Consider the following 15,332-nt stretch of genomic DNA (forward strand, 5'->3'; position numbering starts at 1 on the left):
TGTGCATACACAACCCTGCCCCAGCAGATAGTCCAACCCTGCCAGGAATCGACCCAGGTGGCCTGCTGATGCCCTGTGCCTGCCTCTCCTCTAGTCCTCCGGATGAACTTTGACCCCCACTGGCACTCTTTCAGTCCTCTTCTCTCTGCTTTTACTCCAGGGGCGGCATCTGGACAGAAGTCTTCCGAGCAAGTTTATTTAGTATTTATTGGGAACAATTTGCACACATAGTTGAGGAGGGAAAAAGAGTTTACTGCTGCGTATCTGGACTGTTGCAGTCTTTCCAAAACCGCTCAGGACTTTGGGAACATAACAGTCCTGCATAGTAGAGCCGGGCCTGGCAGGACCAATGGGCAGGCTTATGAGCTTGCTTTACTCTCTTTTGTCACACTGTTCCAGTGCATTTCTCTCTCTATCTCTCTCTCTCCTTTTCTCTGTCAACCTCTAAAGTGGTAATTATGTTGGCTGCATGCGGGCCGTAATGCCTATGCCATTAGCTGGCTGTATTTTTATCCCCTACTATTTCCCCCAACAAGGCTCTCAGATACAGACTGTTGCAAAATTTATGGACAATTACATGCCTTGGGGATTATTCTTAGTGAAGACATGGTGTGGCAGCACTGGTTTAGTAGCTCTATGACGAGCCCACCTACCACCCAGAGCTTTCAAGGAAAAGGCCATTCCTGGCGGGTAGTTAATATGTACGTAGAGATTTGTCTCAAAGCCGAGTAGAGGGCGTGCCTGAAGTATGGGTTAAAGGTGCTGCATTTTAAAACAGGTCATTATTCGAGAAGCAAACATGTATTTGCTATGTAAATAAATACTGGCTTAATGTCTACCTGAGACTGAAGTTTCTCTCGCTATGTTTTTGTTGGGTTTTCCTGTGTTTCGTCGAAACGCAGCGGGTCCACCTGCGTGTGAATGAGTTCCTCTGTGTGTGCCGCCGACATTTACACTTCGCTCATTTTGCGGTTATAGCCGATATCACCGTCCCAACCCACAGACTTGTTGCGGAAGTGTAACTTTCCAGTTGCCCCACTGGTAGCTCCGTCAGCATTGTTGCTGTTGTTTGCACCCTTCATGTATATGTTGAGGGCCGTGTCAACATTCAATCATAGATGTTTGGGTCCTTGAAATCTATGGCAATGAATGATTCAACAAACCAATTAATGAAATGATCATGTAGTTGCCACTGTGTTATTTCCTTTATGACCTTGTCATACGTTACATTTGTGCATCTATTTTAGGGTGGCTGCTGCGGGAGGTGCGAGGAAACTGGATCAAGCAGCGTCGGTATTGGTTCGCACTGAGCCAGGACTCCCTCGACTACTACAGCGGACCAGAGAAAGGAGCCCGCCGCCTGGGCACGCTGGTCCTCACCAGCCTCTGCTCGGTCATCTGGCCAGACAAGCAGACATACAAGGAGACAGGTGAGGTGCACTCAGGCCGGCTGATGTGGGGGTCTGTTTGTTTTTCAATATGAAAGCGACTTCATGTGGTTTCCTTTCCCGTTAACCATGAGTGCAGTAGTTTGGAGAAAGTTTAGGAGGCCCCAGCTGTGTTCGGTCCTCAAGGCTCAAGGTTGGTTCAGAAACTTCTGAGTAATCAACGGGGGTTTCCATCTTCTCTTGTTGGGATGAGAGAAACAGAAAACTACGAGAATACAGAGGAAAGTTTCCTGTACGGGAAGAGACGCAGGGGTGACTTGTCATTTTTCAAAGCTGTATTTCACCAAAAACGCTTAAAATGTCCCCACCATTGTTTAAACCAAAACATCTCAATGCACCAGGGCAGTTTTCTGGACTGGACTGGAAGTGACTTTTTGGTGTTTCACTACGGAATAACTTCCTCCTAAATCATCGAGAAATTTTCATGACACATTTACTTCCTCTGTGTATCTTCAGGTGCTTACCATGTGATATTAGTTCCCCTTAAGAGCTCATCTCTGACATCATTCAAACTTTACAGCAGAGTTAATGTAAGGGCACCACATTGTTTCATAGTAGGCCACATCACTATGTCATAATCTCAGATGTAAAATAATTCTGTGTACCAAATCACGTAGCAGGAAAGGCAGATTACAGCCGAGGGCCCTGCAGACCAGGCCAGGCTGCAGGGGTTGCATCTAATACTTCCTCTGCACAAGGAGGAAGTGTGCCTTTGTTTAGTTTTTATCTAAGTGGAATATTGATGTCGGGTGTGACACTTGTGTTCTAGCGCAATGATGGAACACTGGATATTATTTGGTTATGACATGATCTCAGGTTCCAGTCAGGATGAGTTTTGATTGTCATTGAAACCGAGAGAGGAAGTAGAAGGTAGAGGGATTTGTACCCGTCATGTCAGGTGTCCCGTGCAGAGATCATTTCCCTGATCTCTACCTGATTTACTTATTTCATATGAAGTGCACATTGAATTTCAAGTAATGTTTTTATTTGTGTTTCTTCCAGGCCACTGGAGCATCACAGTTTATGGCCGAAAGCACTGCTACAGGCTGTACAGCAAGCACTTTAACGAGGCTGTGCACTGGGCATGTGCCATCCAGAAAATCATTGACACCAAAGCACCGTTAGAGACACCTACACAGCTCCTGATTCGAGACATAGAGGTAGGCCATGCAACACACACACACACACACACACACACTAGCTGTTTATCCTCCCCTCTTTTCTGTTACCATTGAAACTAAGTGGCCTTTGAGTAGCCCTTGAGTCCAAAGGTTCCTCCGCCTGCCCTTTTCTCCTCAATGATCTCATCTTATTTCCACCGCACCGGGACGCGACACAATAACAGACCTGAATCAGAAAGGTCAGTTCAAGATAAGGTTATTTTGTTATTGCGTGCTCAGAACATTTTGATGGGTGGGATTTTTCTTTTTTTTTGCTGTGCAATGATAAATCATTTATTACATTACATTACTAATTATTAATGTCAAATTAGCTAATTTGATGGGTGGAATTTGAATAGGGTGCTTTTTGCTGGGCCTTCTCCTCACACGGAAGGAGAGTGATGTCTATTTATAAGGGACATCCATATTTTTAGACTAGCGGTTGCTAGAGAACACAGCATGCTGGAATCTCATTGAGCAGACAGATGACTCAACACGCAGCCCCTGAGGAGAGGAGGCAGTTTTGGCAAAGAAGGTGGAGGGCTGAAAGCAGAAGGGCCAGATAAGCAGTCCTTTGCTTGGCCTCCTGTCTCGGTAATCTCCCAACGAGAGTCTCTAATCTGAAAGAAAGTGGTTAATCTGCTTGCCTCAGTCTGGCCCTGTCCGCCTTGCAGGAGGGGCCAAGTTTGTAATTAAGACGAGCCTAGTGGGGCTGCTTTTAAAGTGCACCTCATTCTTTGTTTTGCTCCCTTTATTGTCTTTTTATCTCTCAGACTGTCCTGCAGACTGTTGCCTGCTCACTCTCTCACTTTTACACAAAGGCCCACTTTCTACAATGTAGTTCCGCTCTTGAGTGTTACATTGGAACAGAAATCAAAGACAGAATGAACAGGAGAGGCTTTGTGTGACCAGGGCCGGTCTCTTATCTTTTGAAATATTGATTCATGTTCCAACCACAGACACAAGTGAGAGCAGAGTGCAGTGTTGGCCATGGTCCTTCACCCAGAGGCCATGTGTGAAATAGGAAAAAAGGGAGAACATCTGAAAGAGGGATTACATGGCTAAACTGCTCTATAATAAATCTCACATCATATTAAAAATAAAGACAAAGGACAAAGTGTGAAATAATAAGCCTACTTAGAATGTTGTAAATATCTAACATGCAGACTTCCTGGCCATACTCTTGGGTACTATCATTTAGCTGTGCACTAAGATACTATCAGGTTTAGGTTCACACAGTTTTGCTTTTAAAAAGGAAGTTCTTTAGATAAATTAGCCTTGTGATTTATCTTCTGGCCGCTTGTTTTCTTTTTACTTCCCTTGTAAGTAACTTTTTTTGTAATCACCAGATCATAGCAATTCCTTCTGTGGGAATAATGTCATCATATATATGATTGAAATGACAATATTCAAGTTGAAATATGTCAAACGTAATCTTTTGCTTTATCACTCTCTTGCCGAGTTAGACGAGAATGTCGATACCGGTCACATGTCTGCATGCTACGTGTGCAGCGTAGCATGCAGACATGTAACTGGAACATGGAACTAGGCTTCCATGCTAGATGTTTCACCACATCCAGTCTCTGTGTTATAGTGCCACGCTAAATCGTGTAGCTGTAGCTTCATATCGAGCATGCAGACTTGAGAATGGTCTCAGTGCTCACATCTAGCCGTTGCCAAGTAAGAAAATAAGTGTATTTCGCAAAATGTCAAACTACTGCATGCTTTAAGAGGAGATCAAAGGAAATAAGAGACGGCCTATCAAGCTAGCCATGTACGTGTAGTGTATGAATTACATCTGGAAAGTTGCGATGTAACCTGCTGCACAATATCCAAAGCTTATTCCCACCTTTCAAACAGACAAGCCTGTCACTGTTGTGCACCAAGCACTTCAGAAGAATGTGTCAACTTTACCCCACTGAGGGGAAAGCGGGCTTGCCCCGTAGTCAGAGCGAAAGGGCGCCTGGTTTGAGGGTGTGCAGAGACGGAAAAGAGCCAGAGCAGTGGTAACATTACTAATGAGCAACAGGTGCCGGAGGGCAGTAGCATTGAAGCCATCTGGGCCGCTGGAAGGCATGCGTCCACAGAGACAGAGAAAGACTCCAACGTGCGCACACTAAACTCATCGACACCAACAGATAAAATGCAACGTGTCAGTCGTGCTAGTGGGGTTTGCCGGGTCATCCCTTGACCTTCGTGCTGCTTTGAAAGTTGCCAGAGCTGAATTGTGACCCTGGTCATATTGACCCCAGTCACCCCAGACAGACAACACACACATACTCAATCACCCGCTCACTGACTTGCTTCCCAGGTTGGCTGCACTCATGCTGAGTGGAAGATGAAAGTTGTTCTTTGCTGTGTCTTTTGATATTATCGTCACAAAGTTCTTCACTTGTATGCTCTAGGAGAATAAGTTCAACCCTGAGGTAGTGGAGCACATCTACCAGCACAATCCCATCTTGAAGTACACCCAGGGACCCTTGTATGCTCCTCTGTTGGCCTTTCCTTACGGCAGCCTGGAGCACACATGTAAGTAGTGAATTTCTACCCATCACATATTATCAACGCTTGTTTGAAGTTGCAGTAGTATTGTCAAGAGTATTGAAGTGTTGACACATGTCAATATTTGCAACGGTTTCGAAACTCCTTTTCAGTGTAATGAGACATGGGTTCCAGCTGTGCTTTGTGCTCTCATCTCCCCGGCAGGAAGTCTCATTTGGGGGAAAAATCCCAAATCACATGGCTTTAATGTTCTAATGAAGTTATAGTATTCGTAGTATATAGTAGATAGAAAATGAGCGACACTGAGTGTATCATCCGGTTTCTGTTGGAACTACGCAGAGGAAGCGTTAAGCAAAATGCAATGCAGCACAGGTCTTGGCTTAGGTCTTTGTGTATTACAAGTGCAAATACATCAGAAAACAAAAAGATAACACCAACTTATACAATACTATGTAATAATACAATATTAGAGAATGTAATAAATAATATATTGTTATTTAATAAACCATGGTATTATAGCTTAAACGTTTGCATTTACACAACATTTTGTTAGTATCATACAGAAACTGAAGATAATATAAAAACATGAAGAAATACAAGTAGGAGACAATGTTGTATGGCTCCTCTTCTCTGCAGACCACAGTGGGAAAGGCTATGGTTCGGTGCGCGAAGAGGCCGTGAAGCTCTTCAACTGCCTGCAGCAGCTGGAGTCGGCCCGGGAGCCGGTTCCCATCATCCAGGGCGTGCTGCAGACCTGCCTGGACCTGCGGCCTCTCCGGGATGAGGTTTACTGCCAGCTAGTGAAGCAGAACAGCTACACACCGGCCCCGTACACTGCCGCACACCTCCGCTACTGGCAGCTTCTCACCTGCATGAGCTGCACCTTCCGGCCTGGGCCCACTGTGCTCAAGTACCTGCGATTCCACCTGAAGAGGTGAGATCCTAAAGGGATTCTTACGTTGTGGGGATGTAATACAGTTAACATTAATGTTAATATATGTGAATAGGATTGAATCCTGCAAAAGCTGTTTACTTCATCCTCTAACAAATGCAAAATGCTCTTGTTTCTAATTGTTTCTAATCTCAATGGGAAACATGACTTAATGAAGAAATGAAGAAAAACACTTTCTGTTCACAGCTTAAAGTACTACAAACCGCAGTCATAATATTGACGTGTTTTTGCTTTTTTATATTAATGAAAACGAATTTGCACAGTTATGGATAAGAACAGTAAACCCAGATGTTATTCCTGAAAAGGGAACAGGTTGCATGCTGGGTGAATCAGTAGCAGGGAGAAATGCGGGGTCTAGACAGTACACAAAAAGCAGGCGCCAGCACCACGGACCACCAGTTTAGATGCAGTAGCGTGATATGCTTCACATTGTTAGCATGTTCCCCAGACAGATCCAGTGTTTTAGGGCCGCATTCACAGGTCTAATTTGGCCGCTAGTCTTAAGCTATTGACGGTGCTCCTCTGCTGCTCCTGAATGTTCTATCTATATGTCTGTAATGGGTATCCCCCTAATATAACACTAATGTAACAGTTGCATGCGATGGGGGGATTCATAATGACACTGTGGAACTCGCTGCCCGTGTGTTGTCAAGCGTATTGCCATCGTTCTCACGCACCCTCTCACTGTGTGGATCTGTGCTGAGGCTGCAGCTGGGCAGAACTAAGACTGGAGCTGGGAAGTAAGCCCAGAAACCCTCCTCCGCTCTTGCAGACCCTTGAGAAAACCCCCCAGGGAATGTCTGCTGTCAGAGAGAACTGGCCAGAAGAAAGAAAGCAGAGGAGGGGGGCAGGGGGGGGGCAAGAAAGGAGGAAAGAGCAGAGAGGGGGGAAATCGGGAGGGTATAGAAAGGATCACGCAAACCGAGTGGAACATTCGTAATTATGTTTCAGCAGAGTAAATCCTGCCCTGTGGCCATATAGTTATGGGAGAGCGAGACATTGGAGGGAGGGAGAGGGCCTCTCTATGTCTGGCAGAATGTTTGAGTTCCTTCTTTGCCCCCCCTCCCTCTGTCCTCTGTTTGTGTTCTTTGAGACAATGGTACTGTGATTGTTTCCTTCCTATTTCCACTTTGTCTTGACGGGGCTGAGCTCATGGCTCCGTCAGATTGCGTTTCACACCTTTCACACGGCGCAGAGTGTGTGACACTTCAAGCTCCATTTGGAGCTTGTTGTGTCCGCTGCCTTCGGGTCCCCTCTTTTAAAACAACTGCACGCACATACTCACCTACCACTCCTGCACACTCCGCTGGGAGGAAGTTGCGGGTCACTGCGTTTCGCAGGAGCGGAAACACTTTTTCCTGTTTCGTGCACTACCCAAAGTCAAACATGTTTTCTTTGCAGTTTTCCTTTTCTTTAAAGGATTGAGGGATGTTGAGCCTTTTAAGTCTTAAGAGCTAAAGCGTGAACATTTGTCATTCCTCGCCTCATTGACTCTCGAGCATTGCCAGCTCAAAGAAAAATAAAGAACTTTGTTGAATCAAAAGGATGACGCAAAGTCCATAATCACGGCATTACACTTTACAGACTTTAAATCAATGTTAACATCTCGAGCATTAACAAGTTCTGCCTTTTAAGCATTGAATATAATTTCTCCTGGCGAATCTCCAGGATGTATAAATGCGCTCTCACACACACACACACCCTCTTTCTTGCAGGATCCAGAGCCAGAGTCCTGAGTCTGAAATGGATAACTACGCGTCTTTCATCAGCGAGGCTCTGGAGAAGACCAAGTGTCGGGAGTGTGTGCCATCCTGGGAGGAGATCCAGATGCTGATGAGCCGACAGGAGATGCTGTGCACTGTGCACTATCCTGGCCCGCTATCCTGCCAGCTCTACATCAGCTCGCACACCACCGCCAATGAGGTTCACACACACAGACACGCACACGCACATGCCACTGTATTCCACTTCATAGCACAACTTTCTCAATCTTATCCTTTGTGTTTCACTTGTACAATTAAAACATTTGCATAACCGTCCCGTCTTTTCAACGCCCCCCCCCCCCCCCCCCCACAGGTGGTTCGAATGATGCAGGAGAAGCTCGGCCTGCAAGAGAGCAGAAACACGTTTTCCCTGTACGAGCAGAGTGCATTGTGGGAACAGCCGGTCGCTGGCGGCGCTCTGATCGCAGATATCCTGACCAGGTTTGAAAAGTCAATGTCAATCTGCACCCTGTAAAACAGAAACCCCCACAGACACAGCAGGGACGTCAGACACAACAAAACCAAGCAGACGGTCCCACTATCAAAACATCTAGTCTCCGTCTGGCTGCCGTCTCTTATCTGTGTGTCACTCGTTAGATGAATGCCAACAGAGCGGCGGATTGTATATTTATCTGCGCCAGTCCAACCGCCATGCTGAGCGTTATCCAGTATCCTTGATAAGTGGTGACCTTGTCTGGTCCTGTGGGTCAAACAAGACACCTTACCGGGAAACTTGACCCGTGTCACTGTTCCTGTGATCAAAGCCAGTCAGTCGCTGGGTAGCAAAGGTGAAGCTGATGTCATTTGTTTGACATCAGGCAAAGTCTCAAATGATAAAGTCTTAAATGAAACAATAATAGCACCAGCTGAAACAAAAGGGTTTTTGTGGCGCCTGTGCCCTCACAGCATGTAACTTGTAACATCCAAGCATTTCCTTCCTGTTCAACCATTTGTACATTTGTTCCCTGTCTGTCTCCTCTGTGCAGCCTCGCCACCAAAGAGTCAGAGTCCAACTCCCAATGGAAACTGTGTTTCAAGCTCTACTGCCTGTTGGATGCTGACAGCATATCGGTGGACAGTATCGAGTATCTTTTCCTCTATGAGCAGGTAATGTAGCAGAACTCTAGACCTTGAACGGCCCTCCTTGGAGAATGTCTTGCTATGGGAGGACATTTCAGTGTTGATAATGAGATACCACTTCATTCTGCAGTGACTCATTCCTCACATTTCATTGGATTATGATCTTTCGAAGATTTTCTGGCTTGGTCTCACTTTGACCTTTGCCCTGCAGTGCCATGAAATGGTGGTGCGCGGCCAGCTGCCAGCCTGTGATGAGGACCTGCAGGCACTAGCTTCCCTGAGGCTCCAGTGTCTGATGGGGGACTTCACCACACATGCCCCGTGCCCTCCTCTGGACGAGCTGTTCCCGGGTCACCTGCTAGAAGCTCAAGTGGTCATGTCCCTTTCTGCACCCCAAGCCTTGCCCCCGTGTCAGGTGGCGGCTCAGGACTGCCCCACGGCCCAGCGCTTCCCCACGGGCCTCCTGGCAGGGACGCTGTGGAGCCACGCGGCCGTAGCGGCGCACAAGCAGAAGGTGGAGCAGGACATGCGTCTGCGGAGCCGGCTGAAGGAGGAGGCGGCGGCCGTCATGGGGTCCATCTTGGAGCGTTGGAAAGGCCTTGCCGGCTACAGCTGCAGGGACAGCATGGCTGCCTACCTCACAATTGCACGCCAGTGGTCGGGCTTTGGATGCACTCTTTATGAGGTGGACTTTTACATTGTGAGTATTGTGAGCTCCGCCTTATTTGTTTTTGTCGGACTGAAATGCTCAACTCACTCGGTGCTGAGGAGTTTCTTGGACTCTTGCTATGAATCAAAGCATAATTGGAGCCGTTTTGACATCTGCTTCCCCCCCCCCCCCTCCCCCCCATAGAGTTCGACAGGGAGTTTTTCCCAGAAGCTGTGGTTGGGTGTAGCTGCTACATCCGTGTCGCTGTATCGGCAGGGAGAGGCAGAGGCTCTGGAGTCCTTCCCTTACGGCCAGATCTGTTCTTACGGGGTATCTGATAGCAACACCTTCAAGATCACAGCTGGGGATCGGGATCTGCTGTTTGAAACCACCAAGGTATGTTGGCTCGCGGCCCCCGGGGGTCATATACAGGCTGAAGGTGAAAGGAAGTAAAATCTCTCATTACTAAGCGCCGACACAATCTATCCCCACTGTCGCAACGTTTAAATATGTGTATAGTGAGAGGCAAAGGGGCTTTATCACCTTGCAATGTTCTGTAGAGTAAGTGAAAGAAGCATGCCGTCTGCTCATAATATCCTCCCCCTCCTCCTTCTTCCCCCTCCTCCCCCGTCAAGCTCTTTCACCCACATTAAAAGCACTAATTAATTTGGCCTTTATGGAGAGAACGCAACCTGCTCCTGCTTTCCACTACCAAAGGTCTAACTTCCTGGTATTCAATGGCAACGGGGAGGGGGAAGGGGGGTTTATTGCAGTGGTTGTATGAAAACATTAGGCAACAATTCTCCGAACCATGGATGTTCTTCCAAAGAGCAGAGAACAAATCTTGCCTTTCACTGGACAGACGAGCTTGCATCTTCCCACGCGGAACAAAGGATCCCTCTGTGATGTCTCATGGGGCACAAAAGTGGCTTTTAGGTATTTATTCGTCGCACTGGCGAATCGAAGCAGAGCCCAGTAAAGCTCCTACTTTGATGAACCTACGGGCTCCCATTGCTCCGACATGGATGTGCCGGCGTTTGGAGCTACTGGGAAGGGTGGAAAAGAGAGGGAATAAAATGGCAGGGGGGTGATTATGGTTGGTCCTGGAGTAAAGGGTGAGGGCGCGATGTGCTGCTCATTCAGGGGTGACCGTTAAAATTGAAGAGTAGGTGTCGGTCTGGTTTACTCGGTGTTCTCACACCACGTTTAGGCGGGCATTAGCAGGACGAAAGTACGGGTAATGCCCGTACTTTCGTGGCTTATGGCGGTTTGGTGGTCATGCCTACCAAGGTTAGAGTAACAGAGAGACAGATGCACCTCAGGAGGGCCCTTACTTCTCTCTGCAACAGCTGCCTGATAGAATATTTCAGAGAGATGATTTTTGATCAAAGGGTGTGCGTATGTCGTCCAGAAAGCTAAACAACATCATCCTCGGATCCAGCTAGATGACATAATCTGTCTCCGCCCTTGTGTGACGGTGCCAGACAGACGCAGAGTATGCCACCAATCTGACCTCTCTCTCTCTCTCTCTCTCTCACAGCTGACTGAGATCATGCAGCTGATGAATGCGTATTTCAGTGCCATCCGTCGCCAGCGAGGGAAAGATGCGGACATCACCGTAACAGAAAGCACAGAGGTCGGCTTCCACCACCTAGCCTCGACACACAAACACACCCTCCTGCCCTCGCACCCAGTTTGAAAGAACCCCACAGCCAGAGCCCCGGACCACCCCCCCCCCCCCCCCCGACCCCCCCATCTCCTTCCCCCGTCCCCCCCACACTGTCCTCCTCCACGTGGCCCCTGCTAGGCCCAGCCCTCCGGACACCACGCCTCCTCCGCTGGGAGCGGCGCGGCAGCCAAGACAAAGAGAGGGTTGTTTTTGATGGCTGTTTTTGCTCCCCAGCCGTGGAAATACACCCCTTGCCGAGCTTTCCAGCTTCGGGGCTGGCCGATGAAGGAGGGAGTGGGGGGGCGGGAGGTGTAGGTCAGGAACCCGCGGGACACCGATGCGGTCGCTGATGAGCTGTCACACACCAATGTGAGACGTTGGCGTGAGCCTTGCTGCATCAGTGAGAGGTGAGACAACAACCAGCTACTCGCCTGGTGAAGGTACGGCTCAGAGTGGGAGCACTGGTCCCGCCCTCCTCTGTGTAATGCCTTTCCTAGAAGGCAGTCGTCCCTCAAGCACTGCTGGAATAGTGTTGGGAACATTCAGTGACACTCACCCCCCCACCCCCCACCTTTGGCTCTCTTTTTTGTACACACACACACACTCTCACTCACTCACTCACATGCCCTTGCGCTGACATGTTCATCAGAGACGGCCGGTTTTCATAAGGTCTCAGCCCGGTTTGCGTTACCTGGAACTGTTGATGCAGTCGGCCATGCGAACTTGGAACTGGAAACAGATGTTGAACTCTGAAGCTCAGTCACTTTGTGGCGGCCATTGCCATCTAGACTCTGGATCTGTGCGTGCGTCTTTGTGTGCGCGCGCGTGTCTATTTGATGAAGAAATCCGTTTCCTGGAGTACACTTTTGGGATCTGATTTAATTCAGTCTCACAGAAACCAAAGGATTACTGAGCTGTTTCTACATTTTTTCCACCAAATTCTCTCATGTGTCTTTTGTTGTGCTGCTTGTCTTGGCTGTAATCCTCGACACGAAACTTTGGTAACACTTGACCGAGGATGATTCTGCTAATGTCAGTTACTACCCTCATAATACAGCTCTTATCTGCTGAAAATAACAAGTGCTTCTCTGTCTATAGTTCTTTTCACACAAAATAATACAACAATATATACATATATATATATGTATATATATATATATATATATATATATATATATATGTATATATAATGCAAGAAATAAAACCCATAGTCAGAGATGTGCATCATTTAAGAAGTGATGCCATATTCATCTTGCAGTCCCACACATCAGTCTCCTGCTATTTAAACAAACCTTTTTAATCAGGCCATTGGTGTTTTGTAGTATTATTTATGCAAACTTTGCTATTTTTTATTGTTGTTTGTCCTAAATGCAGACCCCGATGTGTGTTTTGATACAAGGTTACCATAAATACTTTTGGTTATACTCCTTAAAAGCAGTCCAGAAGTGTAAATCCTGTGTAGCTCCAGCTTTCATTGTTTGAGTATTCCTGTGAAGCCAAAGTTTCGCCAAGTCAGGGGTTTGAGCACGGACCAAAGATGTTTTTTTATTTTTAAATAAAATAACAATTATCCCGAAGCAGTAAAATATTATATTTTAACTGTTGTCCCATTTACTTTTTTTTAAACCTGAATGTTAGAGAAATATGAAGACATCCCGTTGTATACATTATATGCCTTATTTTGATGTAGTAGATTACTATTTAGGAATTTGATACGATAGATAGGCTTTGTAAATATCATTTTAGAGTACTCTGCTCCACAACACATGTGATAACCTGCCTCACCATGAAAGGCCTTGACGAGTCATTGCACAGCCGGCTCCTGCTCAGAAGCAGGTCTTTGCTTTTTCTACTGCAGCTGCAGGCAGCTTCGAGCTACAAGTTTGAAAAGCAAATAAAATCAAACTGTCATTGTTGTTGCTTTGTATTAAGCTTGTTTGTACGCTGCATGGTACCTTTTAATGTAATGTGTGTATAGTTATTGCACTATTGTTTGTTTTGAACTAACTTGAAAGTGCAATAAAAACTATAAATACTGTTTGTAATTAATAAAAAAAGGCACCATTTTACCATATTTGGTGGTAAGAAGTGTTATTCCTTTATCTTTATTTCATTTTCAGAAAATGTGCTTTCTTGTGCCTAGACTAGCGAAGCCATGCTGGACTATTGTTTTCGTTTTATAAAAGGCTGAAGTTTGGCGCCAGCAGCAGAGCTGAGAGCAGCCTCCCCTGAAGCCTTTCTGGTTGAAAACAATAGCCCGGTTGAGCAAAGGTCGCCTTGGCGTTCCCGTGTGGTAATGAGCCTGAACCGAGTGAGATGAACAGCCACCAGAACACCACAGCTCCAGGTGAAGGAGAAGGGGTGATTTATCATTTTCTAGATAGGTTTGACTCATGGAAATTTTTTAGAAAAATGTGTTTATTCATCATTTCAAACAGGTCCAATGCATGAAAAAACATTCATGTAATACAGAGAGAGCCACTGAACCGGCCGTTAAAGTATATTTACAGGCATGGAGATGAACTGTTAGCATGAGGTACATCATGTTCATCTGTCTCTCTGTTGTACCTGACACACACTGTTGAAACATTGTCAACCTCGTGTACAGGAGTAACAGATGAGCGATGTGTCTCAGCAGCAGACCGATGGTATGAAGGTCTTAATCCCTTCCCTCAAGGCAGACACGTCGTCGGCTGTGAATGATTTACTGGAAAGCACAAAAACAAGGCAACAGGTTGTCTGGCAACTTGCTGTTGAGAGGAAAAAAAAAAAAAAAAAAAAAGAAGGCTACTAGGTTAGAAACCAGAATGCAGGGGAAAAAAAACTATTAACAGACTTGTATAGATTGTTTTGTACAATATATATTGTTGCTTTCTGCACAGGTTTGCACGAAAGAAACTTTCAATAAGACAGTTTATAAGGGTTGTTATATTTAAACTGGGCTGGACAATCTACACTTCAGTTCATTTTTTGGTTAATACAACAGTGGCTGTTGACAATTATTTGCGATCAAACTATTCAATAATACAACAAGCCAATCAGTATCGCCTTTTCCGGAGAAGCAACGGTGGCCTGTTGTTTTTTAGAAAGATTTTAGGATGTTAAGTTAAAAATAAGCAGCCAGCTCCTGGATGGTGGAGCGCTCACTGCTCCTGCGTCCCCCAGGAGATGTAGTCGGGCCGCGTGGCCGCGCTGTACTCGTCGATCAGCTGCTGGACCACTTCTCGAGAGTTGTCCAGCTCGTCAAAGTTGTCCTTGAATATGTCCTCTTTGCGGAACTGCTCCAGGAAGGCTTCCCGCTTACGCAGTTTGTCGTACTGCCGGCACGTCCGCTCGAACAGCTGTGGGACAGCAGCAGATGCCACATTGGAAAAGAGCGTACCATTTAACGTTCAGCTTCTCCGTGTGGATTATTTTAAAAAAAAACACGTTTAACTCCCATGTTACCAGAAAGGAAAATGAATTATACGACTTCCTTAGATGGCCGCATGTCCTCTTGCTTAAACGTAGGCATTTTATGATGACTGCCTGTCAAGAGTAAGTTGTCTCATGACACCATCAGGTTGAATTCCACCCCCCCTCAACCTCACAGCTCCGGTTTTAAACCACTAAAAGGCGGAAGAAGAGGTATTGGACTGGATCCAAAAAAACACATTTCTGTGGAATTCCCCTCCAACTGCTGCTGTGGTGGCGGCTTAACTTTAGTTTTAAGAAGATGCACAGTATCCTGTAGTATGCAAAAAGACCTGTAGGGCAAACACAGGTCTCATCTGCATCGATCCACAGTAGGGGGGGGGTGGGGGGGGGGGGGTCGTCGGGGTGGGGAGCCCTTACCGAGGAGATGCTGGTGTGGTTGGCATCATCAGGCCGCTGACTCGGTGGGCCGACGGCAGGTACGGGGACTTCCTGGACAAAGCCACCTGGATGCTGGCGGGTCCCCAGGGGATGAAGCTGGCAAGTTTACGCTCCCGGATCCTTTGGAGGCTTTTGTGCACCTACAGCAGAGTACAAACTGGTCTTTTGAGCTGCCTGGAACTCGCACAAATGCCGGGGGGAAAAGCGCATGCGCCTCGTTACCTGCGTGGGGTCGACCTCTCCCTGGATGATGT

General features: G+C 46.7%; 1 protein-coding gene and 1 non-coding gene across 2 annotated transcripts in view; one reads left to right on the forward strand and one right to left on the reverse strand.

Moving 5' to 3' along the window:
• plekhh3 (pleckstrin homology, MyTH4 and FERM domain containing H3) overlaps nt 1-14,008 on the forward strand; it is a 28,359-nt gene extending 14,351 nt beyond the window's left edge. The window contains exons 4-13 of the mRNA XM_037477539.2: nt 1,248-1,430; nt 2,451-2,608; nt 5,014-5,137; nt 5,747-6,044; nt 7,778-7,985; nt 8,139-8,266; nt 8,812-8,932; nt 9,117-9,605; nt 9,759-9,950; nt 11,095-14,008. Coding sequence (XP_037333436.2) covers nt 1,248-1,430; nt 2,451-2,608; nt 5,014-5,137; nt 5,747-6,044; nt 7,778-7,985; nt 8,139-8,266; nt 8,812-8,932; nt 9,117-9,605; nt 9,759-9,950; nt 11,095-11,253 — 2,060 coding nt within the window. The 3' untranslated portion in view covers nt 11,254-14,008. The remainder of the gene's footprint in view (nt 1-1,247; nt 1,431-2,450; nt 2,609-5,013; nt 5,138-5,746; nt 6,045-7,777; nt 7,986-8,138; nt 8,267-8,811; nt 8,933-9,116; nt 9,606-9,758; nt 9,951-11,094) is intronic.
• On the reverse strand, nt 13,988-15,332 carry LOC119221100 (uncharacterized). The gene is made up of 3 exons (XR_009957115.1): nt 15,301-15,332; nt 15,058-15,218; nt 13,988-14,564 (listed from the first exon to the last, which is right to left on the reverse strand). It is a non-coding gene; the product is annotated as an uncharacterized LOC119221100 (transcript).

The sequence above is a fragment of the Pungitius pungitius genome, chromosome 12 (assembly GCF_949316345.1).
Source record: "Pungitius pungitius chromosome 12, fPunPun2.1, whole genome shotgun sequence".
In the NCBI taxonomy this organism is placed as follows: domain Eukaryota; kingdom Metazoa; phylum Chordata; class Actinopteri; order Perciformes; family Gasterosteidae; genus Pungitius; species Pungitius pungitius.